At 37.2% G+C, this 25,610-nt stretch overlaps 2 protein-coding genes across 2 annotated transcripts in view; both read left to right on the top strand.

The window, feature by feature from the left end:
* Nucleotides 1-25,610, top strand: part of RABGAP1L (RAB GTPase activating protein 1 like) — a gene marked incomplete at its 5' end in the record, with an annotated part of 248,601 nt that overhangs the window by 72,790 nt on the left and 150,201 nt on the right. The window lies entirely within an intron of this gene.
* Nucleotides 10,869-12,771, top strand: GPR52 (G protein-coupled receptor 52; the record flags this gene model as incomplete). Its single annotated transcript, XM_080623298.1, has 1 exon — nucleotides 10,869-12,771. Exon 1 carries the CDS (start codon nucleotides 11,686-11,688, stop codon nucleotides 12,769-12,771), a length of 1,086 nt encoding a protein of 361 aa, XP_080479424.1. The 5' UTR covers nucleotides 10,869-11,685.

Here is a 25,610-nt window from a genome sequence, read left to right as displayed (position 1 = left end):
TTAATTTTTGTGCTGCAATGAGTTAATCTGATTCTTTTCCCTTTAATACAAGTGAAGGAGGAACCTTTGATCTCTATTCTTGACCATGCTACTCCTGCATGCTGAAAGCTCTCATGGACTGGGCTGAGAGACTTGTCATATGGGTCAGAAAAGTTATGAGTAATGCTAGTAGGAACCTTGATTAACTGCACTGAAGACAAAATACAAGGCACATACTGTGTTAAAATATTAGCTTACACAGGAATGCTAGTACATGCTACTTACGTGGTTCCAGTGGAGGTATTTGCAGTGTAAGTTACTCTTTCTAGTCATAATTCCCTATAGTATCTGTTAAATACTTTGCTTAGTATTAATTAAGTCTTAACTGAGTATGACCTTTGGAACATTTCACAGTGTGTGCAGTTCTGTTAATTTTTAAATAAAAGCAGCAATTTTGACAATCTGAAAAGTGTTGGATGGGAGACAGCCCTGTAATGATGATCAAGCATATGGCAGAAACTTAGGATCTTGTAATGATAGTCTTTTTAATTCCATACATATAAAGAGACAGAACTCTGCTGCTTCAGACAGGTGAATTTTGGTATTCCTTAACTTTTCAGTATTTAATTTAAATTCATGAAGTAACTTTCAGTTATATGGTATCTTTTGATCATTGTGATGAGTGACATAAATACTATTCTGTTGCTGTTTATTTTAATAATTAGCTGATGGATTTTATGGATCTAGGAAAAGTCACAAGGACATTAAATAAGTGGCTTAAGGTGTGTGTTTCTTCCTACTGACCGTGAGGCCTTCAAATGGCTGTTTTTCTGTTCACCTTGATTTCCTCTCTTATACTCTGGAGAGTTCTATGAAACTTGTACTAATTGTGATCTCCAAAGCAGAATCAAAAAAATCCCAACCACCACTTGTCTCTGAAGCTCTTTTTGAAAATTGAGTCATAGACTTTACATTTTAAGCCAGCAGAATGTTTGATTATTCTACTTTTGACTGCCTTTAAAATTCTAGTTGCCATAACAACTTTATTTCTTTATTTTTAGCACATCAGTTGCCATAACAATAAAATACAGCTTTTTGAACGTAACATTCTTTTTCCTCACTTTTTTTGCTTTGTTTTATAAAGAACCTTCTTTGAGGGGGGAAAGGAAACATAGCAGATCTCTTCCCCTGTGAATCCTTTGGTTAGAACATAAACTGATATATTTTTTGTTTGTTTGTTTGTTTGTTTGTTTTTTTAATCTAGCTTTATTCCATTTCTATGGCTATTTTTTGAATACAGAGTATTTTCATAACTTATGCAGAAAAATGAAAGCAAATCAATTGATAGAGCCTTTCTTTTGTAGAAAATTGCTGTTGGTATATCTTTCTTGTGTATTGTAGTCAGTGTATTTGAAACTGCTAGAAAGTTATTTCCAGTATCTTTATTTCATTATATGGAATGGTTATAAATAAGGTATGGGCAACTGCTACTGATGCAAGAAGCATTTTTCTTTATGCTATTGAAAGCTGTCCCTCTTTCTGTTTGGTTGATCATTTTCTTTTTCCTTATTGCAGGATTGCTTTAAAGATTACTGTTCAAGTTTTGCAGCAAATAACTCAATTTTTTGTCATGTCATTCTTTATCTTCCATTGAAAGTATGAGAACAAATTATGCTCAGTTTGTTCCTGCAGCAGACATTACAGACATGCTGGGAAGAGGGTGTCCAGGAAACATCCTGTGTGTGCCTTTTCAAGCCAGATTAATTCTAGTGGCCATATAAAAAATGATGGCCACTAGCATCTTACGCAGATACAGCAGATAGGACCCAGTGCTTCCACTTCTTCCTCTGTGGCTCTTCCCAGGCATATTATCAATTAGTTAGAGGCCAGTATTTAGTTCAGTCTGTTCATGCACTTAGCTTTGGGCAGTTACGTGTGATATGTCTTAAAAATAACATGAATGAAGAGATTGACATTTAACTTCAAGCCATATTTTTGAGCAGAGGGAAAAGGTTTACATGAGAATTTAATACTGGTTAAAGAAGTTGGACTTGGAATTTCATCTATAGACGTGACTTCTCTATTCCCTGATAGTTTCCCTTCTGAAAGTACTTGCAGATTTCAAACATGATGTCTTTAATTTATTTTTAGTGCTTATAAAGTATTTGTTTAGTTTCATTTTTTTTCTTAGAGATGGCAATAATGTCAGGTTTGGTATTTCTTTTTGAGTAAAGAAAATAATTTCTTAGCTCACATAACATTTTACATGTGCCAGTTTCTAGCTATAAATATAAATGTTCTCATCTAATATGAAGTAATTTAAGACAAAATTTGCTAGCTATTGGAAGTTGAATGTATGTAGATGTTATTAATCTTGAAACACAGTTATAAGCTGAGAGATGATTTCATAAAATGTAATTGGCTAATTTTTAACTATGGGGGGGGAAAAAAAATATCTTAAGTTCTTGCCGTCAGTGGCAACAACATCTGTCATTGCCAGGTTCCGTGTTGGTGAGTTAGCCAGGAGTCTACTTCAACTGCAAATGAACAGTTGCAAAAGATTTACAAAATGTTCCCTCTGGACTACTCTTGGTCAGAAGCTATTCCTGGTCCTTTCTCTAAGATGCTTATTGATGCAAGTGTGTGCTGATGTAGACTCCATGCTGTAAGATAATATAAGTGATACCTCTTCAGCAGTTCCAGCTGGGAGGAGAATTTGGTCTAAATGAAACTGAGCTTAAAATCCAAAAAAAGAAATTGTGCTGTGCTTCAGTTTATAAATAATTTTTATGCCATTTCTTTTCCATGTTCCTCTTTTCCATTACTCCACAAAAGTGGTAGAATAGTAATACTGAGTAACACTTTGCTTAAAGATAGTCTTCTAAAATTTACAATTCCAGTTGTTTTCATCTTTGTTGTCATCAAGAAATAGTGGATTTGGTTTACTAGTCCAAATTTGGGATCAGTTCCTCCTGTAGCTGGGTAGATCTTGCACTAAAACAAATAGTGAATCTTTAGTTCTTAACTGATCTTTTGTCTATGCCAGCAGTTGGAACTGTGACTATTTCTCCTTAGTGATCCTAGTTGTTCAGTATTTTTCTGAGCCACCTCTTGTCTCCTTGAGGAAGCACTATTTTTAAATGTCTATTAAAGGAAAAGTTTAGGGTGGAATGCTCTGATTATGCATGCAAATAAAAAAGAAATCATCCATGTGACTAAGCACATGTTGCCAGCCAGCCTGTCTAGATTAGACTAGATGTTCTGGGAGAATGTTCTGTGACCATTAATCTAAGCTGCATCAATGAAATGTGGATTTGAGTCTGTTTTAGACATGAGTCCATGAATATGTCACACACTGGTAGCTGCCAGTTCACAATATATAGAAAAGAGAATTAGACTGAAGTGAATAATTCTGAAGGTTTAAAATGATTTCTGGGAAGATGATGAATTATACAGATGCTTTCTGTCTTGTAGCTTTCAGCACAGCTTAAAAGTGAGTTGCCAAAGGTTACAGTAGGAGGTTTTGTCATACAGGTTTGCTGTTGTGATGTTCAGAAGTAAAGTACTGAGATGGAGAAGGATATGGAAGAGCATGCAGTGTTGATCATACAGTAGTTCATGGGTATGTGGCCTTGGGGTTGAGTTCTGAGGAATGCTTTGATGATGAAATAGAGGTGATTCTCTTGGGAGGATTTAAATAAATAATACTGAGTGCAACTGTTTTTGTATTTAAAAGGCAATGAAGAATGAAAGTTACATCTGCATGCACTTCAACTTTGTTCTTTGGTATATCCAAATTTGTGATTTTGAAAGACTGACAGAGGTACGTGGTTTTGATCCTTGTGTTCATGTCTTAGTAGTTGCTTTTGCAGGGGCCTTAGAAGTTGGCTTCCTAATCAAGGCTACAATAAATTATTCATCATTTGAACTCATTATATCAAAATTGGTTGCGTTTTAAAAGGTCAGGCTGTAGTTTAAGAGAACTCTTTGGCTCTCAGTGTGTAAAAAAAAAAAAAAAAAAAAAATCAAAGTAGGTGATCGCAATGTTTGGGTTTTTTTTTCCCTTTAATAGCCTTAAAATCTCTTATTCTAGCTCTGCTGAAATGGAATTACTGCTAATACTGACTGAGCTTATGCTTCTGCCAAGTCAGCTGGAATCCTTTTGAACATACACTTTCTTGGTGCCCAGTTGTGATATGCTTTCAGAATACCAATATCTGTGGAATGTAATTCCTGGATGGACATAGACAAAAGTATAAGTAAAACCACAATTATATCAAAACATGCCTCTAAAAAGTTTAAATGATTGCAGTATTAAAATAATCTTTTAAATATTATTTTAAAATATGAGAAATAATTCCTGCAGGAAAAGGAAAGGGTAATACTACCTGCACTGTTCACTGTTCTCTACATTTCTCTATTTCTTCATTTGCAGTTCTCTTAATTGCTACCTTTTGTCCTGTGATTTAACAGATGAAAATTTTAATAGTCTCTTGAAAGCAGTGTAAGTAATAGGTAGTTAATTTTCGTTCACCAGTGTACTTCTACACATAGAGGCTGTGTTTTATGTTAGGACAGCTGCATGAACAGAAAGAACATGGGTTTCTTATGGTACTTGACATGCAGAGGGGCAATTTTGAACAAAATGCGTGTTCTTTTAGCCTGTCAGTAAACTTTCACAAACTTCAAACTAAACATGAGTCACCTAATGAAAAGCAGAAGCTGAAGGGAAAGCGATGCAAGTAACAGGGCCCTCCACTGGGGTGCCTGGAGCTGTGGTAGGTAGTAAGCCTGTATTCTTTTGCCAGTATCATTTTTTTTTTCTTTTTTTAAGTAGTGCTAATTCTGCTGCTTTAATAGCAGGTGAATTAGTTTTAGGGCCAGATGCATGAAACTGAGGGCATGAGTTTAATTTTTTTGCTTTTCATACCATCCTAAGATACTTTTTCCAATGTCTATTTTCATTCATTTTAGAGCTTTTCTTGTCATATGTAGTCAGTTAGTAAATTGCATCCTTCTGTAGCTTAAGTGCTGTTTGTTTAAAGCAAATTCTAGGTTTAATTCCTGAAAAATTATCACTATTCATTAGACTTCACAGCATTTCCCTGAAGTAAATCCACTACTTGATAGATAGCTTACTGCATGGTGTTTTATTTCTGTTGATCTCAGGCACAGAAGTTAGGTGGTATTTGTTGCTCAAAAATGAACTTGTAAAGTGAATTCTATTTGTCACAGTAGCATCAATATAAACTTAAGGGAAGCTCCTCCTGAAGAAAAATGTTCTTTATTGTAAAATCCGGGAAAGCATCTAATCCATGAAATCATAGGTGGTAATGCTTAAAAGCAGACTGTAGCACTTCACTCAAACTTGTTTAATATTTATTAAATACATAAGCATTTCATGGATTTAAACTTTCTACAGGATTATGTTTCTTTGAGAACTAACACTTTGGGTTTTTAACCACTGGCCCAAGTGTGTTTAGTCTTGATGAGGATGAAGACAAACTGCAACAAGAAAACTTCTGAGCTGGTACTGGGAATCACAGTGACAGTGGTTAGAAGTTGGCGCCCACACAAGCTGTGAAAACTTCATCCTTGGAGATGTTTGCAACTCAGCTGGATATATGACCCAGTGCAGCTTGGCATAAACTTGGTGTTGGACCTGACTTTGAACTTAGCCTGCTTTCAGCAGGCCATTGGGACAAATGATATCTAGAGGTGCCTTCCAATGTAAAGTATTTAAAAAGTCAAAGATTGTTTTGAGAAAAAATGTTTTTATATATATATATGTGTACCATGTGCCTGTACTCAGGTGAAGAGTTCCTGCACATTCTGTGTAAGCTACAGCTCTTCATGTCAGTTTTTTAAATAGACAGCTGGAGTGGGTGTATTTCAGGAAGAGTCTGTATATTCAAAATAACAAATAAAACTTACTTCTGCCTTACATACAGCATCAGTATGTCTTCAGAGAGCAACTTCAAACACTAGTCTGATGTAAAAAAACAACTATGTACACACACACACATGATTTCTAAGGGAACTACTGTTTTTTTCTAACTCCTCTCCCTTTTTAAGCTGCACTACAAGCTGCAAGCTTCATAGAATAGAATTTTTCTGGAGGCATAAAAAACAGTCCAGGGTGTCCATATGATGTGGTGGACAAGTAAATGCTAGAGGTAGTTAAGATAAAAATAAAGCAAACTGAAGTTCTATAGGCTAAGAAGAAAGTGGATAAAAACCCCCAATACTTGAAGGAAAAAAAAAAAACACGGGGGGGGAGGGAGGAGTTGGGCAGAAGAAAAGACAAAGACCTGGTATGTGTATCAACAGTCATGCAGGTCTGCATCTAAGTAAGTAACTATTATGTTCCTCATCCCACACTCAGTTACATCTCCCAGCTCTAATCAATGTTTTTTAAAAAGATTTTACAGAAACTATTGTTATCCCTTTAATCCATCTAGTACGTTAACAAAGTCCTGACAGAGTCCTGAAAGACTTTGAACTAGAAATGAGTGGTGCAACTGAGATGTATCTTTGTGCATTGCGGAAATTGCTTCTCATCAGTCCTCTTGCCTTACAAAAAAAGATTTAGGAAACAAATATTCCTGTTCTTTTCTGAATAGAAAAAAAAATGAGTAATGGGTTGTTTTCTTGTTTGGAGCTTCTAAGTCTACCTCTATATGGTTTTTTTTTCTGTCTGAGAAGCTTTATCTCATTTCCTTACAGGGTCTTATACCATAGCCACTGCTTTCACAGGCTTGCTTTTTTTTTCATACACGAAGCTCAAGCTCGTACCAGATCTCTGTTTTCAGCAGGATCAGATGGTGTGAATCTTCTGTTTTGGATGGTAACTTCTGTTGTTTCTAGCTGATGTAATTTATAAAGAAGGTGCGGAATTGCTCCTTCTAGTCGGCTTGAAGAGTGCTCAGCCCTTCTGCTGGACATAACGAGCTATGGAATTTATGCACCATGTAAAATACTGCCTTGGTGACAGCCATTAAATTCTTCCAGTATAACTGTTTTGTCTTTCTTGCTTCCTTTTCTTTATATGCAAGTTAAAACAAACAAACAAAAAAAAACCCTGAAGCACATTTTATTTAAAACTGGGCCAGAGTCCCTAAAGTGTCCCCAGTCTACAGGTAGAAAACTTTTCCTGTATAGCTTTTTTATGTTTTGCCTCTGATACAAAATCCAGTATTGTCAGATCTGGTAGAGTTCTGTCTGTAATTGTATAGTTTTGTCAGGACTAGCTGATTTCTGCTTTAATTATCACTTGCCTCCAACTATACGTCAAATACAGTACAAGTGAGTGCAGTCAGGTCTGTTGCAGTTTGTGCTGTGGATTCTTAGGAATTGCCACAGGGAGCCAAGGTCCCAGAGGAGCTGAGGTGATAAAGCCACTGTGTTTTTTGGTGGTTTTTTTTTTTGTGGTGAAGGAAGCCTGCTTGTATTTCCCCAAAGAAATCAATCTAACTTCCTTACTTTTGAATCACTTTGTCCCTTTAATTATAATTTATGAAAGGGAAGTATTTTAACTGCATTGAAAACCAGCCAGTAGAGGTTGCCATTGATTCTTGTTACCTCTTACCTGCTCAGCAGTATCCAGATTTGTCATATAAGACCTGAAATGTTCGACTCATCTGAGTGCTTGCTGTCTGAGCTCAGTACTGTGTGCATGCAGGGATAGGCGCTCTGGTTTTATACCTCAGCTGGGTCTCACCTGAGAGTAAGGTGACTCTATGGTTACTGTAACATTTGGAAGCTTTATTAGTTACCAATATACAAATTTGTATCAAGCAGGATGCACTGAGGAGGCTGTTTCTGTGATACACTGAACTGTAGGCTTTACCTTTGCTTAGCTTGCATGCCCTTGTGTCTTTGAGGCTTTCTGACATCCATTTTAATATGTTTTGGCCCCTTATGACTCTGGTGCCAACCATGAACGGACCCATGGAGGAGATGGAAAAGTGCTGTTTGCTGCCGTGCCTGTGCACACCGTTGTTTGTTCTGCTTCTCCCCCACAAGAGGAGTGGGAAGAGGAGGAATAAAAATTGCTTCCTATTGTTTTGCCCGTGGTATGGATGGCTTTGGCTTAAAGCTGTACGCAGGGGCTAAATTTAGTTATTAAATCTGATGTCACAGCCATTTACAGTTCTGAGGTATTGGAGTGATTTTAATTTTTTCTTAAATCCTTTGATGGAAGAATTTGGAATTATCACACGCCGTTATTGCGAACCACTCTTATACTGCTGCACTTTGTGCTGCTTCACATTTTTACAGACTTGTCATGCAGCCTTGAATATTTGCTCCAGGCTATACTTGAGATACAAGATGTTAACCCAGGAGCAGCTTACTAAATTTTGCCTGTTGGTGTGCCTTGAAACTAAAAGAATTTAAATCAGTGTGGTTTCTAATGACTTAGTTTGCTAAAACTTCTGATACCGTTCTTGAAGCATCTTTTGCTGATCTATAGCCCAGAATACTGTTTAATGGTTGATGTTTTGGTATTTAAATTTGATTCTATGTCTAATTATGTATGGACTTTCTATGTAAGATAGCTTTGGTAGTTGTACTTCTGTTACTGGTTTTATTTTTAGAAAGCATGAAGTAAACAAAAGTTCCAAGTCCTTAATCAGGGAATAACAGCATCCGTTTGCATGAATAGAGAGATCAGTTAATTGGGTTTAAAAGTCTGTGTTTTGAGAAATAATATGTTACTCAGAAGTATTTGTATTTAAGCTGATGTTTGCAGTCGGTGGAAGCAATTAAAAAGCTGTATTGAAATGAGTTGCAGATGAGTTTTAAAATAAATCTGCCTTAAATATGAAAATAACTGATTTTTAGGGGATGGTAATTTTGTCTTTTAAGGAAGAGAAGGAAATTTGTGTTGAACCACGGCAGATATTTCACCAAGCTAAACATTTGCAGGCAATGTACAAAAGATGCATGTGAAATCGGTCATCTGAGAGTAACTTTTACTAAACATTTTTTCTTAGGCAGTGCTGGGGGTTTCTAAAGTTAAGTATTTCTATCTGTCTGTCTATGTATCTTTCTATCTCTATAAAAGACGAGTTGGGTGGGCCTGACTTAAACGCTTGGGTTTGAATATACATCCTGTGGACTTGGAACGTTGTTGAATTATTGGCTTTCGGTGCGGTTCCCCGCGCTGATCTGGCGCTCAGCACTGTGCAGGAGCAGATCGCCAGAGATGGGAACTGGCACCGCGCACACTACCCGAAGGTACCTGACTGCTGGCTCTACGGGGGTTGGCGGGACGAGCACCGGCTTCTCGCCGGCTGTCCCCGGGGCCGTGCCGCACCCTTTTCCCGCCGCAAGAGCGCCGGGCACTCGGAGCAGCCCCCGCGGCTGCCGCCGGGCCGGGCTTGGCGGTACCCGCGCCGTGCAGTGCTGTTCCCCCGCTGCGCTGCCGGGGGCGCCGCCGGCCCGGCCCGGCCCGGCCCGTCCGCCGTTACTTAGTGACAGCAGCGCGGCGCGGCCATTGGCTGCGTGGCAGGGGGGCCGGAGGCAGTCACCTTTCCAGCGCCCGGCTCGGCTGCATCGGCTTAGGCGGGGGGGAGAGGAGGAGGAGCGGACTCAGGTGCAAGCAATCATTTCAAGGGGGAAGGAGAGAGCTAGCGACAGAAGCTCTAGCTGCACCACAGTAACTAGGACTCCCCTGTCAAGCAGTTCATCATAGCGCCTGATAAGGATGCGTGTAGGTGAGAAAGATTGCTATATTGCTTTAACAAAAAAATAGAGAAAGTAGTAATTTTATGTATGCTCTGTTGCTTTTAGACAAAGGGAATGAATAGCCGGAAATGTTCTGGGATGTTATAAAATCAGAAGGACTTTCTGTACAGTGTGGTGATGCACAACAGGAAATTAACTCCAAAAGGAATACTTTCTTTCAAACTGCTGCAACAGAATTGAGATTTTTTCTCTTCTAGTATCTGAAATTCCTCCTGAAGACACGGCAAGGACTATCAAAAACATCAGAGAGATTCTGGTACTTTTAAAGAGACTTAAAGCAAACGCCAGCGTAATAGCTGAATGACCTTGGAGATCATTTTATGTGGATTCATTAATTTTCACTGCCAATCTTCTAGTCTCAGGAACTCTAGGATTAAAAATGGTTTTAACATTTTAAGGGCCTTTCAAAATACAAGATTGTATACGGTTAATTACCTGCCTAATGATTCCTGAACTAATCAAGCATTTACTTAAAACTGAACACAGGAAGAAGATGCTTTCTTTTGATGTTTGCTTTTTCCATAATTGTGAATAAAATGAACAAGGTAATGTCCTGCAATTAGAAGAACTTTTTCTTTTTTTTAAGCAAGTATTTATTATGCTGATCATCTAATAAATATAGAAACCCTAAAGCCCTAAGAAGATGAAGCTGAATAACAGAATAATGGAGCAGTAAACAATGGCAGCTTTTCTAGTCAAATCAGCATTTCATTAGCTTCACAGCAGAATGCAGATGGAAGTTTCTGTTCTCATTGTATGGGGGTTTGTGAAATGATTCAGGTGTTGCTACAGAGGTGAGCAATATCAGGGATACACCTATGAACTCCTGGGTACTGATCCACGGTAGCAGATATGGCAGAGTTTCCGAAGATGAGTATTTTAAATTACCATTAATGAAATTAAATTCAAGAGGATTTATTTTGTCTATGGGGACCTTGCATTATGCTTCTGGCATTAATAATAGTAATGGACTATCACTGTTTGAAGGAATTGTGAATATTGACATAAGTCTCCAAATTCTAGTCTTAAATTATTTTAATTTTTAAATGAATAGAACACAATCTTCCTTGTTGTATGTAAGATGTATGTTTTCTTTCTTGGGAGTCCGAGGACAAATCTGCCTTGTTCCCCACCCATCTCTCTCCCAATAAAATTCATTATACATACCCAAACAGTAGTGAGTCTATTGGAATTAACCTTGCCAAAAATGTTTTCCTTATCTTTCTAATGAATGCTGTGGATAAGATGGAGTACCATCTCCTGAACGGAGACAGAAAAGACAACATTAGAGAATGAACTTTCTCCTTTATTCTCCAGTAAATCCTCGATTTAAATTGAGACAAAGAAAAGATTATGTTCAGTAACTGCTGGTCCAGGAAACCGGAGCTGTACTGAGGTTCCTCCTTCCCTTTCTATCCCTCACCCCATTATATTCCAAAGTAAATGACTTTCTCAGGAAAATAAGCAGTCAGAGATTACCCCACTCCTTCCCAGGAAATGAATGTGTCTCTTTTGTCAGTTTTTATTTCCATATTTCAGAGTACTTGTTTGTTTTAGAAGTGCCTTATGTTTGCTAAAGATTGGTCAAGAGCACTGGAGGAGCTGATCAGTGGCCTTTCTCTTTCTGGCTTTTTTTTTTTTTTTTTGGGTTTTGTTTTGGTTGGTGTTTGGTTTTTTGTTTGTTTTGTTTTGGTTTTTGGGTTTTTTTGTTTGTTTGTTTTTTTGCCTTTCTCTTTCTTTCTTTCTTTCTTTCTTTCCTTAAAGCCAAGGTGTGCCAGAGGTGATGCGCTGATGCTGAGGAGGCATCAACAGCTATGGGACTGTAATCCTCTCAAATGTAAGCACTGCCAGTGTCTACAAAGAGAGATGGTGAGAAGCTGAAGCAGAGTTTAGCTGCTGTTAAGCAGGTCATCTGCTCTTTAAGGCTCAAATTGCAGTGTTCCCCAGTCACAAAACATGAACCAGTCCCGATGGATTGAATGGAGGACTCTGAATATGAGCAGTAGTAGTATGAACATATCTGAGCATCTCTCCTGCCCTCTTGGATTTGGTCACTACAATGCAGTTGACATCTGTATCCTTGAGACAGTTGTTATTGTCTTGCTAACATTTTTAATTATTGCGGGTAACTTAACTGTGATATTTGTTTTTCACTGTGCTCCACTTCTGCATCATTATACCACCAGCTATTTTATTCAGACCATGGCCTATGCTGATCTGTTTGTTGGAGTTAGCTGCTTGGTTCCTACTTTGTCACTGCTCCACTACTCGACAGGTGTCCACGAGTCCTTGACTTGTCAAGTTTTTGGATATATCATCTCTGTGCTAAAAAGCGTATCTATGGCATGTCTTGCTTGCATCAGTGTGGATCGCTATCTCGCTATAACAAAGCCTCTCTCCTATAATCAACTGGTCACACCTTGTCGCTTGAGAATCTGCATCGTTTTGATCTGGATATACTCTTGTCTGATCTTCTTGCCTTCTTTTTTTGGTTGGGGAAAACCTGGTTACCATGGAGATATTTTTGAATGGTGTGCTACCTCCTGGCTAACTAATGCCTATTTTACTGGCTTTATTGTGTGCTTACTATACGCTCCTGCTGCCTTTGTCATATGTTTCACATACTTCCACATCTTTAAAATTTGCCGGCAGCACACCAAAGAGATAAATGATCGGAGAGCTCGATTTCCCAATCATGAAGTGGATGCTGCTGGGGAGACTGGGCACAGCCCTGATCGCCGCTATGCCATGGTTTTGTTTCGGATAACCAGTGTGTTCTACATGCTGTGGCTCCCTTATATCATATATTTTCTGCTGGAGAGCTCTAGGGTGTTGGAAAACTCAGCACTTTCCTTCTTAACGACATGGCTTGCTATAAGCAATAGTTTCTGCAACTGTGTGATATATAGCCTCTCCAACAGCGTTTTCAGGCTGGGACTGCGGAGACTATCAGAGACAATATGTTCATCTTGTATGTGTTTAAAAGACAGGGATGTACGGGACCCTAAACCAAGAAAACGGGCTAACTCCTGTTCCATTTAAAGAAAACTGGTGCATGTGATCAAAGGCAAAGTTTTGATAGTATGTGCTGTATCTGGAAATTTGCCAGAAGACAAATGTTTACTTGAATAGCTTGCTGTGATGCTAGAATGAGTTTGAAAGTGATTGTGGAAAAGGAAAAGGCTGCTGTAAGAGGGGTCACTGAACTTGAATATAGTTCTTGTGAAATTGTGAGGACAGCAATTTGACAGAGACGATGAAGAGAGTCAGAAATAAAAATCTTCCAAAGGGCATGAAATAACTACCACATCAGAGGAGATTCCTCATAAAATAAGTTAGGCACTACCTTATATTTTTCCCCTTGTAGAAAAGTTGTCTTACTATCTTTGTGTCAGAATATACTGTAGCCTTCTGAATTTAAATATATTTAAGAGGAAAAAATCAACAACACAGTAAGTGGCTATCCGTAAATAATATACCTGAGGACTATAGTAGATACTGCAGATTAATAATCAGCTCTATCTCTGCTTACATCTTGTGCAATTTTCAGTTGTGCAAACAATCTGCAATGCATAAAACCTGTACTGGGCACGACGTTTTAGGATAAAATTGCACATTTTGGTACAACTTCCACAGAAGCTCTCCCTCTCATTTCCCCTTTTTTCCATGCTGTTCATCCCTAGATTCATTGCTTCCTAGGAGTTTAGTTTGAGGGCATCTATGAGGTAAACTGAGTTTCAAACCATTCTTCCTGCAGAAAGCAATAGCCTTTCATGGTTGGCTGAGTAATTGCAACTGCCCATGTACAATGACTTCAATCTTTCATTCTCTTGATCCTGTTAAATTAGTTCACAGTATCGATGTAGTGTCCTTTAGGGTGTACTAAAGCTTTTCCTTTATTGGCTACACAAATAATCCTAATGCAGATATGATAATTGCGCACAGCAGTGTGCTTCACTGCTTAGAAAATTAAAACTAACTCTTTTCTTTGGGGAGTTTAAATAGCTTACTGTTGTAGCTGTCAATCTGTTGTGTGAACCTAGCTTGCACATACTTTTTTTAAGAGAAAACATAAACTGTGGTCTGTGCCTAATGTTTTCATAGTACATGGAATAGGTCAATGCTACAGGATTAAAAAATTACTTTCAGAGAAATAACTTCCATGCAGTTGTTGAATAGCTGTTTCTTAGACAAGTGTTCTTGGAGGAGGTGAACTAAACAGTTTAGTATTAAATACGGGCAAAAAGCTTCAGTATTTCCTTTTGTACTGAACTGATTTTCAGGTCCACTGATGAAATCTTTTTTATTTTGCAGGGGTGCACGTTAGGTTTATGTAATAAATTGTCAGGGGTTCAGATGCATGTCAATCAATAAAGTATTAAAATTATTATTTTGAACCAAATGTAATTTTCTTAGATGGTTATTGGCATTTAGAAAAGGCCCAATTATTGATTACTGGTGCTTTTTAACACTGCACTATTATTCCTTCTTGCACCAAAATGCATATGTAAAGATTGTGCCTATTACTTTTTTTAATGGAAGCTAACCACGCTTGCATGCTTGCTTGTGGTTTGACTCTAAATCTCCCTTGGTTATAAATCCTTTGTTCTGTTGAGGTGGTTCTGAACCCCTGTACATTTTTTAAAGCTGTAAGAAAGTTGAAACAATGGAATAAAGTAGTATTATGTATATCAAAACCAGCCCTGGCGTTAGTTCCCTGATGTTATGCTCTGTTCTTTGTGAAAGTTCTTTTGGGTTAGGACTCAAGAGTGAACAATTTAAAACCCAAACCTCAAAGCTGCTTACTTGCCGTCTTAAATGTTTATAATACTGGTTTCTAGAATTGCACAGTCTTTAAAGCAGATTTAAATACGACTTGCAGCATTCTGCTAGCTGAGCTGAGATGTTGCTGACAATTAGCCTTGATAGATACTATGGAAAAATTAGTAGTAGTCTTTGCACGTATCTTGTAATGCTCCATGTCTACGGGAATGTGTCTGCTGCCTTCTTTTGAAAAGTTGCTGTTTATTTTGGAAGGCTCTTTTTGGTTGACTGCTGCAATATAAGGTTGTGTAACCTCATCTCTTCTTACAAACATGACTTGGGGTCATTTTGTTTTGTCATTATTTTGTCATTGTTTCCTGCTTAGTAGGTCTTCAGAGTACAAGACTTGGGAAAGGAACAATGAAACATACAGTCTTTCACAACTCACAGGGCTGGTTTCATACCAACAAAGTAATTTTATATCTGTACTCCAGAGCTGTCCACTTGCTACTACTTCTGGTTTTTATTGGCATTCCTGATAACAAGTTTTTATGGGACCTCCTGAAATTCAAGAAAAGTTCTAGAACATGCTTGAAGTTGAACTAACCTTTTATTAAACACAGTGTGGAGGTGGTAGATGCATTATTAGCATGGTACTGTAACTACACATATGTAGAAATACACAAGCTAACTCATTTGTATCAGTAGTGCCTTAGTTGAACCCTGCTTATATAACCTCAGCAAATGGAGCTGTTGTACAGCATCTTGAAGCTTTCTTGCCTGCAAACGATAGGTCAGAAACAGAGCTTCACTTCAGAGGCTGCAGCACAAGGTTTACTCACCAGCCCACCAGCTTCTTACCCTAAAGGGCAGAGTTAGCAATACATTTCTCTCTGTCATCACCGTGAACTTGTAGAGTTGTCAGGTGGAACTGAAAACTTCCTCAGGCTGTAGGAGGGAGAGAATATAGTAGGAGTCCAATATCCTGGAAAAAATCATAGGAGCCTAGGTTCTTCACCCTTTTATTTGTTTGTTGAACATTGGCTTAATGTAGTTGGTGCAAGAATGCTAATATGCTTATCTGGACCCTGAATTTCAGTTGCTGTAAAGTCACATTTTAACCTGTTATTTGTAAATCTGAGTCTCATCATCTCCTGGAATTTGTCAAATCAGACATCCTCAGCAGACTGAAATGCTGCATTTTTTCTTGCTGTTTACCAGATGACAGGATTTGACCTGGTGGTCAGTCCCATGAATTTTTAAATTTAGTGTGTTTCACTTTTTGAAAGTGTTCCAAACTCATGATTTAAGCTTTTATTTGAGGGAGGTTTGTTACTGTTTTACTGTTGCAGTCTGAGGGTTCCGGCTGGTGCTAAAGTCTCTTCCAAAATTACAAGGCTGGACATATTAATGGATTAAAAAAGTCCAGTAGAAATTCCAGTCACCCAATCTGTCACTTTTGATTTTCATTCTGTTATTATATAAAGTCTCATGTTCTTGTATGAAAATCTGATTAAAGAATGAGAATTTTAAAGCTGGCATCTGGAGTACACATCCCACTTTCGTATGCCTGAATATCTTTATGATTTGTGAAATGCCTAGTAAATAGGTGACCAGATACTTGCTAAAGAAATTGTCATGAAAAAAATCATTGTTGATAATATGGGTAATAGTAAAGTCTCTCTTTACTGATACTTTACTGTATCTCTGTATGGATACATTGAGGGAGTTGCTAAAACTCTTTAAGTTCCTTAAAAGAAAAAAAAAAAAAGCCATGAGAAGAAATCATATGTAAAATATTAAATAAAAAGATTAATTAAAATAAGTAAAAATAAATAAATAAAAAGGTGCCTACTAGGTAAGCAGACAAATATTTGTCTGTATCTGTTGATCTAGATATATGTATAAAGCTCCTTTGTGCAGGTGGATTATGTTGTGCTGTTACATTTCTCTTGAATACTTCCACTTGTAGTGTAACAGAGCCTACGTCAAGGTCAGTTGCCTTACCCTTTTTGGAACTTCATGTCCTCAGCCTAAGGAAAAGTCAAAAAAAAAAAAAAGTGTGATGGCAGCAAAAGTGCTACCAGAAAAGCAATCTTCACCAAATTCTATGGGCTTCCTTATTTTCTGGAATGGTTAAATGAACTTCTCCTTAAAATACTGTTCTTTAAAGGGAAATAAAACTGTAATAATGAAAGCACAATGCTGTCTTTTAAAAGTTTACTTATTGTTTTATAGTAAGATATTCTTTCCCCTTCCTGTCATTTCTGCTGAAGAATCCATTTTATAGTTGTGCTTGGTAAAGCGTAAGGTATCATGCTGGGTTTAACTTTGTGCAGAATCTTTGTGCTTCCTCTACTGAAAAGTTTGGAGGGTTTTGCTTTCATAGATACAGTTTATGGAGACCTGTTAAAAATAGCATTTATGTTCTTTTTACTATTATTTTTAATTCATTTGTGTTTGACATCTGAATATCCATAAGCCCACTTAAGTTTTCACACTCAGCAAAACTAACAAGGTGTCATTTTTTGGAGTAAAATAACTAATCAGTCTGTATTAGAAATTGACTATTGAGAAAAATGTATCGGTGTAATGATTAGTTATTTAATTAGCTGTTTCATCTTGCATATGAAAAATGAAGTTTATAAACAAAAGATAGCAGTACTAGGGTATTGAATTGATGAGAAATGCATCAGACTAAATACTCTCTCACAGCTGGTTCTTGACATGAAACTATTTTATCTTTCCATATTACAGTTGTAGCCAAACAAATATATTGATTTATTGATTATTTTTTTTTTTAATATCTTTATTCAAGTGTTGGTGCTTGAATGCTTGAGGATCTGTATCTCTCAATTCAAGCTGCTGCTTTTGGTGGAAATATCCCTTTAATGGATCTCAGACTCAGTTGCAGCGTGCCTAGCAACATGATGGTCCTGGAGCTGACTGCCAGGGAGCAGTGCCAAAGGTTGATGAGGCCAACATTGCTGTGGGGGAAGAATGTCAGTGAAGGTGGCAGTGGCCTCCCCAGCCATCCTCCAGGATCAGCTAATTTGCAGATCTTTCAGTTTTATTGTCAGTGTCACCAAAAGGATAAGATTAAGCTTTTGACTTCATTCCTGCCCCCTTTTACCTTTGTCTCTCTTTAGGCTGTTTCAGGGATGGATTGGTACATCATTCTACTGAAGAACTGAATTAGGTTGTTTGGGGTTTTTTAATTAAAATATTTTATGTATCAAACCCAAACATTACTTTGTTAACTAGATGCTGAATAATTTTTAGGCCTTTCCAGAAATGAAAGCATTGCTGAGGTAGTGTTTTCCTGTCACTTGCAGCACTGCCTGGAATATTGCTTAAAGATAGTATTTTCCAAAGACTACATGATTTTTCCTAAAGCAGGTAAGAAGTTCAGGTAAAATCTGATATTCTTCCTCTCCCCTTCCATTTAACATAGACATGTTTAATTTTTTTTAAAAGCATCTGCTGAATTTATACATGGATCTCTGCAGTCATTAAACATTTTTAATTGTTAACAGAAGTTTATGGCGTTATTGTAGATTACTGGGGTAAAACCAATTTAAAAGAATATCAAAGAGTAGATTCCTACTTGAACGTTTTTCTAGTCATTCTGATGTGTAATGACTTCTTTCTTGATCTAATATTAAGAAAGTCCTGTGAGGCCCATGAGCTTTAAGTGCTAAAGGAACAGTATATGAATGGGGAAGAATCTGTAACGGCTCTGTGCCCTAGCACAGCCTTGAGAAAATACTAAACCCCCCTCACTTTTACATCCATAATTTCTATGGACTTTTCCTTTATCCAAGTACTGTGAAAGGTAGGATGAATATAACGAACTTTAGTGCTTTCAGCTGCACTGACAGGAGACTAGGAAAAGCAATTTCAGGCAGTAAAAATGCCTGGAGATCTTCAGGGTTTTATCACAGCCTTATGCTGACTGCTGCCAACCTTCTCTTGAGAAGAATGTGACAGCAGTGCTGAAGGCTTTTCATTTTAATCACCATGTGACTTGGTTTGAACTAAGAAAAGGTGATTTGGATCAAAATGAAACTTTTGTTAGAGCAGTGATTACCAGGAAAGAGAGTTTCACTTTTTGTGTTCATCCCTGCCTCAAAGCTCACAATCTAAATTTTATAACTGGCAGTATTAGAAACAGTGACAAAACACAGAGGTTTTGAGAAGGGGAAGCTCAGAGATGTCAGTGTTAATCACGTGAGGGCATTTCTGCATCTTGACAGCTTTGCTTTTTGTTTATTTTCTTTAAATGAAATAGACGTCTGTTTTTTCATTCTTCTGTAAGTGATTTGAATAAGCACCAATTCTTTTCATCATGGAAGAAGTCCATTTTATGAGATATTTAAATGAAGAATAGAATAGTGGTTTGGGAAAGCATTGTAGTGTCCCTCAGGAGAACAAAGTATATTGCTTGTGGAACATGGATGACATTCAGTTTCTTGCACTTTAGACAATAAAGTCTGTAGCAGAAATGCCTGCACCAGGGGAGGGTTTCTAGTGGTTGTATGGTCTCTCCAGTGTTATTTATGCTTGTGCATGTACTATTTTAAAGTTGTTCTGTGACATCGAAATTTAGAATTGTAAATGGACAAATGGTATTTTCCACGATCAGGCAAATTTGTTCTGACTTAGGAAAGACATTTGCTGAACCCACAGGTATTTAGTGTTTATTAAAGTGATTTTAGCATACAGATTCTTGTCAGCTGTTTTATTGTGGAGGAGCAAGTATAGGAATGGTGTACTGAGGCAGAAGAGCTGACCGTTCTCAGATGGACTGCTCCTCATCTGTTGCATGATATTATTACATCAACTGAGCCCAGATGAGGTTGTGGCTTTGAGGGGCCAGACGCTGAGAGCAAGTGACCTTTATTTACTTACTTAAGTAGTTTATCTTAATGGCAGTACAGTATCTCTGTGGCTGCATTTGTATTTAAATACAGGTTTTCAGATACAAAACACTGTGTCACTTTGGAATATATATACCCCTGTTACCTGCTGAGCTTCATCTAGGCTGCTCTCAGTACAACGTGCCACTTAAACTTCTGATTCACGTTCACTGACTAAACCGGTGGTGGTTTGAATTGTTACTGTTCAGCAGCAGAATAAAATATACCTCACTTCCTCTTACCTTGGTTGCTTCAGGTCAGTCTGGCAGTTTAGCACAGACACATTTTTGGCAGTGGGTAGAGCTGTACAGGAGAGAACGCTGGTGTGGCTGTAGTATGTTCATGTACTCTGCTTATACTTTTACTACATGGAGTTAATCCTGCACAAAAGGGGTGGTTTAGACGGCCGAAGGCAATAATGCCATAAACTGCTTCAACAAGGTTTTTGCAGAGCTTTGTTTATTAGGGTTTTTAATGGTAAGGAAATTTGATACAATTAAAAATAGAGAGATTTGTATACTACAAGCAATGAATTGTTACTAGGTTAAGAGCAGTTTTTCATCTATGCCCTCAATAGGTGAACAAGATCTTCATAAAATAATTTTATTATGATCAGGTAGATTTTTGACACAACAATTTTTATAGTGAGTTTTAGAGCAACTATATGTACATAAGGGTTGTAAACAGTCATAAAGTGGCAAGGTTTCAGTGGCAGCTATTTCTTAATTTCAAGGGCTTTGGGGCTAGGGTTGGATTAGTTTACTAAGTGTGTAGTAAAATTTCCAAAGCCAAAACAGAGAGGCTATAAACGAAAGGCTTTTATCCAAACTTTCTCTGTAATATTGGCTACCTAATATTGTCCAGGCAATGTCTCATATTGGCTTATGAAGATGACAGATAGCAAAACAAGAAATCTAACAAATATAAGGATAACTACATGCTATCATAATTAAATTATTTTTAAGATTTTTCATTTTTCAGCTCAGGACTTTCAGAGACCATATTTTCTGTGATGGCTTACCTTGGGAACTAGCTTTGCTGGCTGTGCTTTACTTGATCTCTGACTTTTGGATTTTTTTAAGTTAAATTTTGGATTTGAATTTTTAATTAAGTTTTGCTGTTACGTAGATGTGTTCCTCACTTGACCCATGTAAAAAACTTTATGAGAATAGTAGAAAAATCATGTCCTTGAAGAGAACTACATCTAGTCTCAAGTCTACTTGGGCTACATTTCATTGTGTCTAAAAGAAGCTGTTGCTGTACCTTGTTTACTAGATTTTAGGTGTCTTGGCAACAAGCCTGACTGACAAATGACAAGCTCTCCAACCTCTTCTGTTAGGCTGAAATGTTACTTGCCAATGATTTTATTTGTAGACATTGCTAACTGAAGAAACTCTGTTTTGGTGGTGAATCAGTATTTTGGATGGGATTTATAGAGATACTTAGTCTACTGTATTTCCTTTGATTCTCATGACAGTATATGAGGATTCTTGCTTATGTGCAGCTGAAAGCTTTGTCCGTGTTATCCTACCCCTGTGCATTTTCAGCTCCTCCTGATTTATCCTGGCTTGAGAATCTTTTTCTGGGGAAAAGTATGTCTGTGATGGTTGGTCATTGATACAATTGTACTTTGATGATCATCTTATTTTATGAATTTCACTGCATTAGTCATGCCTGTATGTTAAAAATAAAAATTATAGCAAAGTGCTCTTGTAATAATGGTATTGATTTTGTTGAAAAATAAATCTATAGCAAGACAAAAATTTTTTACCTTGGTAAAAGGAGATTTGAAATGTGATATATGTGAGGAATACCTGTTGATTATTTATTTTGGAAAAGATTTGGATTTCAAGTGACAGATTAAATTCAAAAGATTAAATATAACTATTCTGAAGAAAAGCAGCTCTTAGTTTTCATACAGTAACAAGATGAATTGTATCTGTTTCCTGTCAGGAAGAAGATTTTGGGTTACTCTAAGTCACTTTATGGAAATGGTAGTTTAATGAGCCATGGCTCACCAAAAAGTAGTGAGATGTTAGTAATTATAAAAGTAATAAACTACTAGAAATCATTGCTGCCGACACCATTATATGCCCAGGCCTTGAATACCAGAGGTAACTGGTCCGTGGTAGCACAGCTGGAAGGAGTTCTGAGGAATGACAAAGGAACTCCTTCTCTAAGGGAGAATGTAAGTTTCTAGGATTTTCCAACCTGGAAAAGGAAAGATTAAGGTGCAGGGGTGTATGAGAAGTCTGTAAGGTCATGAACATCACAGGGGAGGAGTGGGTATAATTAATCGTTGTTTCTCCTCCAGTGTAAAAAAAAATAAATATAAAATTAAGGTAGCACTATGAAAACAAGCTGTATGTAGTGAATTGTGCAATACATAGACAGAAGACTCTCTGGATGTCGGAAGCTGCCATGGGTTAAAAATCTAGAGAAATCCTAAGAGGAATAGTGTATTAAATGCTGTCATCATGCTTCTGGCTGGGGAGTCCATATGCCACAGATTACCGGAGGCTGCCAGACTCTGATGGGAGAATTGTCACAGTATGTTTGTCCTATTCTTACACTTGTCCTTAGGCATCTGTTACTAGCTGCTGTTGCAGACTGTATTGATGCTAGAGGAACTAGGGGCTGACCTAAAGTATCTGCTCTTACCTTCCTGCTCTGTTGCATTGGTACATCTTTATTACTTTTCATGTACTAACTCTGGATATTTCTTTTCATGTTTGGACTGTCAGGAAAAGAATGCACAATATACTTCAGCTGTTTGGGGTTTTTTTGAATAAAATTGCGAGTGAAAAATGAACATCTGTGGCTGTGCATCTTTGTGTGTGTGTGAAAGACGGCTGTGAGAATAGAAGTGTCGGTATGATCAACTGTCCCCATCTTTCCTTGCTACTGAAGCAAAATACCTTCTGGCACAGTACCAACGAAGCAGTTGTGAAGGGGACTATATTGCTAGTTCTGATACCAAGTATTAAGGGATAAACTTTAACTTTTTTTTCAGCAATCCTAGTACTTAAGAGGTGAACTATTTTATTATAGGCAGTCCTTAGCAAAAAGGTCTTCTTAACCTTATCTAAATACCAAGGGTTTTTTTTAAATAAAAAATGATACTGGAAAAATAGGGATGCCTGCACTACACATGGCTAAGTCAGGTACTCCTCCCAAGCTGCAGCTGATTCATCAACAGTCCAATAAACCCCCTAATTCATCATGCCATTAGAAAACACGTGGTATCATACCAATAGGATAAAAGATACGGAGGTCACTAACCATGTAAAAGCTGCAATGCTGTATTCAAGGAGGGACTAAATCCTTGAGAAAATTTCTCTGATGGCCTTCTTGTGGCTAATGACATAATTAGCAGTTCCCAACAACTATCTGGTATTTTCTAAAGTATTTCTGCAATCAACAAAGTTAACAGTGAAGCTAACTACCAAGTCCCAAAGTGAACAAGTTGAGTACCTTAATAAGCCATGATAAGAATTGAGCATGGCCATGCTGTTCCACTCCTAATCAACAACATGTTAGGGTTTTCTGAAATAATGTGTTATCCACCAAGAAGTAAAATCAGAATTCAAACTTGATCTCCCTATAACTATGATTATAATGCAATACATTTATAGAGCTGGAGACCACATGTACTTTGCTCTGTCACTGTATCTCTAAAGCTATATATTTTCATTAATTTTTAATAGAGGAAAGCTTTTCCATCTTGCTCCTTTCATTTTCAAGTTAGATGGGTTAACACCAGTTTGCCCCTAATAATATTTTCTCATTTTCTTTTAAATCAGCATCTTATGTTCTGTGAACAAAATATGCTCTTTAAGATTCATTCTGGTCCTTTCTTTGCTAGTTGCTTGTGCCTTGTGTTTTAAGTGGCTAAATCATTAGTGATTTGTTTTCCTGTGTTGTAGTTCCGTGCACTACTGCCTCTTCAGGCTAGCTTGAGTCCTCTTCCTCTTGTTCAAGGCTTCCAGATGTGGAAAAGGTGGAAAAACATTAGGCAGAATTGTATCTTTGAAGGTCCATGTTTAAATTACTGTTATGAATATGTCTTTTTCTTACAGTAGAACTTAAGTGAATTTGCAGATATCAGCAAGACCATGGATATTTTATTTTTTCTTCCTTATAGAGTAATTATTATTTGAAAAACAATGCACTTGTACAGAACATTTTGGGTGGATGATTGGTTTATACTGTGGGTTTTGTTTTGTTTTGTTTTGTTTTCTCATTCTCGTTACTGGTAATTCAGAATCCTGAAAAATGAAGCATGGGCTTCATTTAGGCTTCATGCCCCCTTACCATGGGCTGAGGAGGCATTTCTAACATTCCTCCGAACAATGTTTGCAGTCTAGAAGTCATCAAAACTTTACAGTATTTTAACCAAAAAGCACGTTTGTAGCTTCTAAATGTGGTAGTTTGTTAGTATGTGCATTTTGGTCCAACCCTTCATCCCAGCTGCAAGCAGAATTTCCATGGACTTCTGGGAAACCTTGGAATTTTAAAGAAGTTTGGCTCAGTTTTCTATATTCAGCCTAGCAATAATGTGGAAAGCCCTAAACTTCTGATTTTTCTTCACATACACAACATGACTCATGAGAATCTCTGTTACAGTAGAAGGGAATGAAGCAGAAGCATTACTAATGAAGACAGAAGTCTCACATGAAACAACTGTGCATCTGTGTTTATGTGCTGAACAGAAGACAATATGTTAACATATGTTCAAAAAATCATGTTTCTCTTCTCTCTTAAGAAATGTTCTTGAAAAGGTATAGACCATGAAAGAGAAAAGGAAGAAAATGCTTAGCTCCAGTTTGCTTCGTTGCACTTCATGTTCTTGGTCTATTTTGTGAATAAGCAAATTGACAGGCAGGATTTAAAAACAGTATAATTTTTCCATGTAAAAATGCTATTTGTAAGACTATTATGTGATATTATTTCACATTAGTAAAAGACATTAAAACATGGTTGTGGTGAACACATGACAGTTTTAAAAAGTGTAACCCTAGGATATTGTTGGAACTTCTTTATCTGAAGTTTATTTTAGAACTTCTGTATCTGAGCTTCAAGCGTTTGACTGAATTTTGTTATAGTTTCTTTGCCAAGCCCACCCTTCTCCCCAGTTGCATTGCTCTTATTTTTTTAATGTAACAGCATATTGTCCATTTTTCCATTAAGTAAAATATGACCATATAAACGTAAAGAGCATTAAAATATTCCATGACTAGATTAGGGGGTTAAGAACGAATCAAGGTGATTTTGAGAATTTAGTGTTTTGTGCCAATGGCTTTGTATGCTATGTGAATACTATTGCAATACTATGTGGTAACTACTACAGTCTCTTACAAGTTGAAGATGCGTAGCAAAGTCCTGGCTCTGAACCCTAATAGAAATGTGTATCTATAATATTTATAGTAATTTTAGTCTTAACATTTAGAAAAATTTAACATTAAATTCAGACCCAGTTGTTTACTTCTCATAATAGATCAGTAGTTTTGATAACCAGCTTGACTGTAAACTCATTTTTAACAGTGGTAGAGAAGATGTTTTTTTTTTTATTTTCATTTTGGTCTCTTGTTTTTAAAGACTCGAATCTTGGAAATATATAGTTATAGGCTGTAAAATGGGCAACTTTCATTTCATACTCATATCATCATTGATTATAAAACTTGGAGCTAAAATTATGTTTAGGAAAAGACGTGAATCCATTCAAGGCCTTTTTGACTTGACATTCGGCAGTGCTGGTTTTGAAGATTTCAAATATAAAGCATTCTTAACTCATATAATTAATGCCTGAAGTCATGACTCTTTTAGACTGAGTATACTTATGAGTTACATTCCCTTGGAGAACACTTGAATGCTTGAGCACATACACTAAATTTCATACCAGCAAGGCAGAAACTACATGCGTTATGGTTCAAACATATTTTGGTGCCATGATATGTAATTGTAAATAGGCCTTAATGCTCTCCCTGGATCGGAACATTTGCCTGAAGGCACTGTAGGGCTGCTGCAATGTTTTTGTTTGAACAAAGTATTCTGTGTAGGGTTGTTGTTGAGCTTATATAAAATCTGAGCTGCTCCTCAGCTGAGGCTGAAGGAGGACGTCCTTCCTCCCCACCCTGTCACATGCAGAGATACCATCTGGGTATATGGAATGAACTCCAGATCAGACTTGGAACTAAT

Source organism: Psittacula echo, assembly GCF_963264785.1.
Source record: "Psittacula echo genome assembly, chromosome: 7".
Taxonomy (NCBI): Eukaryota; Metazoa; Chordata; class Aves; order Psittaciformes; family Psittacidae; genus Psittacula; species Psittacula echo.
Note: the sequence above shows the minus strand (reverse complement) of the source record. Positions and strands in the feature narration are given on the sequence as shown.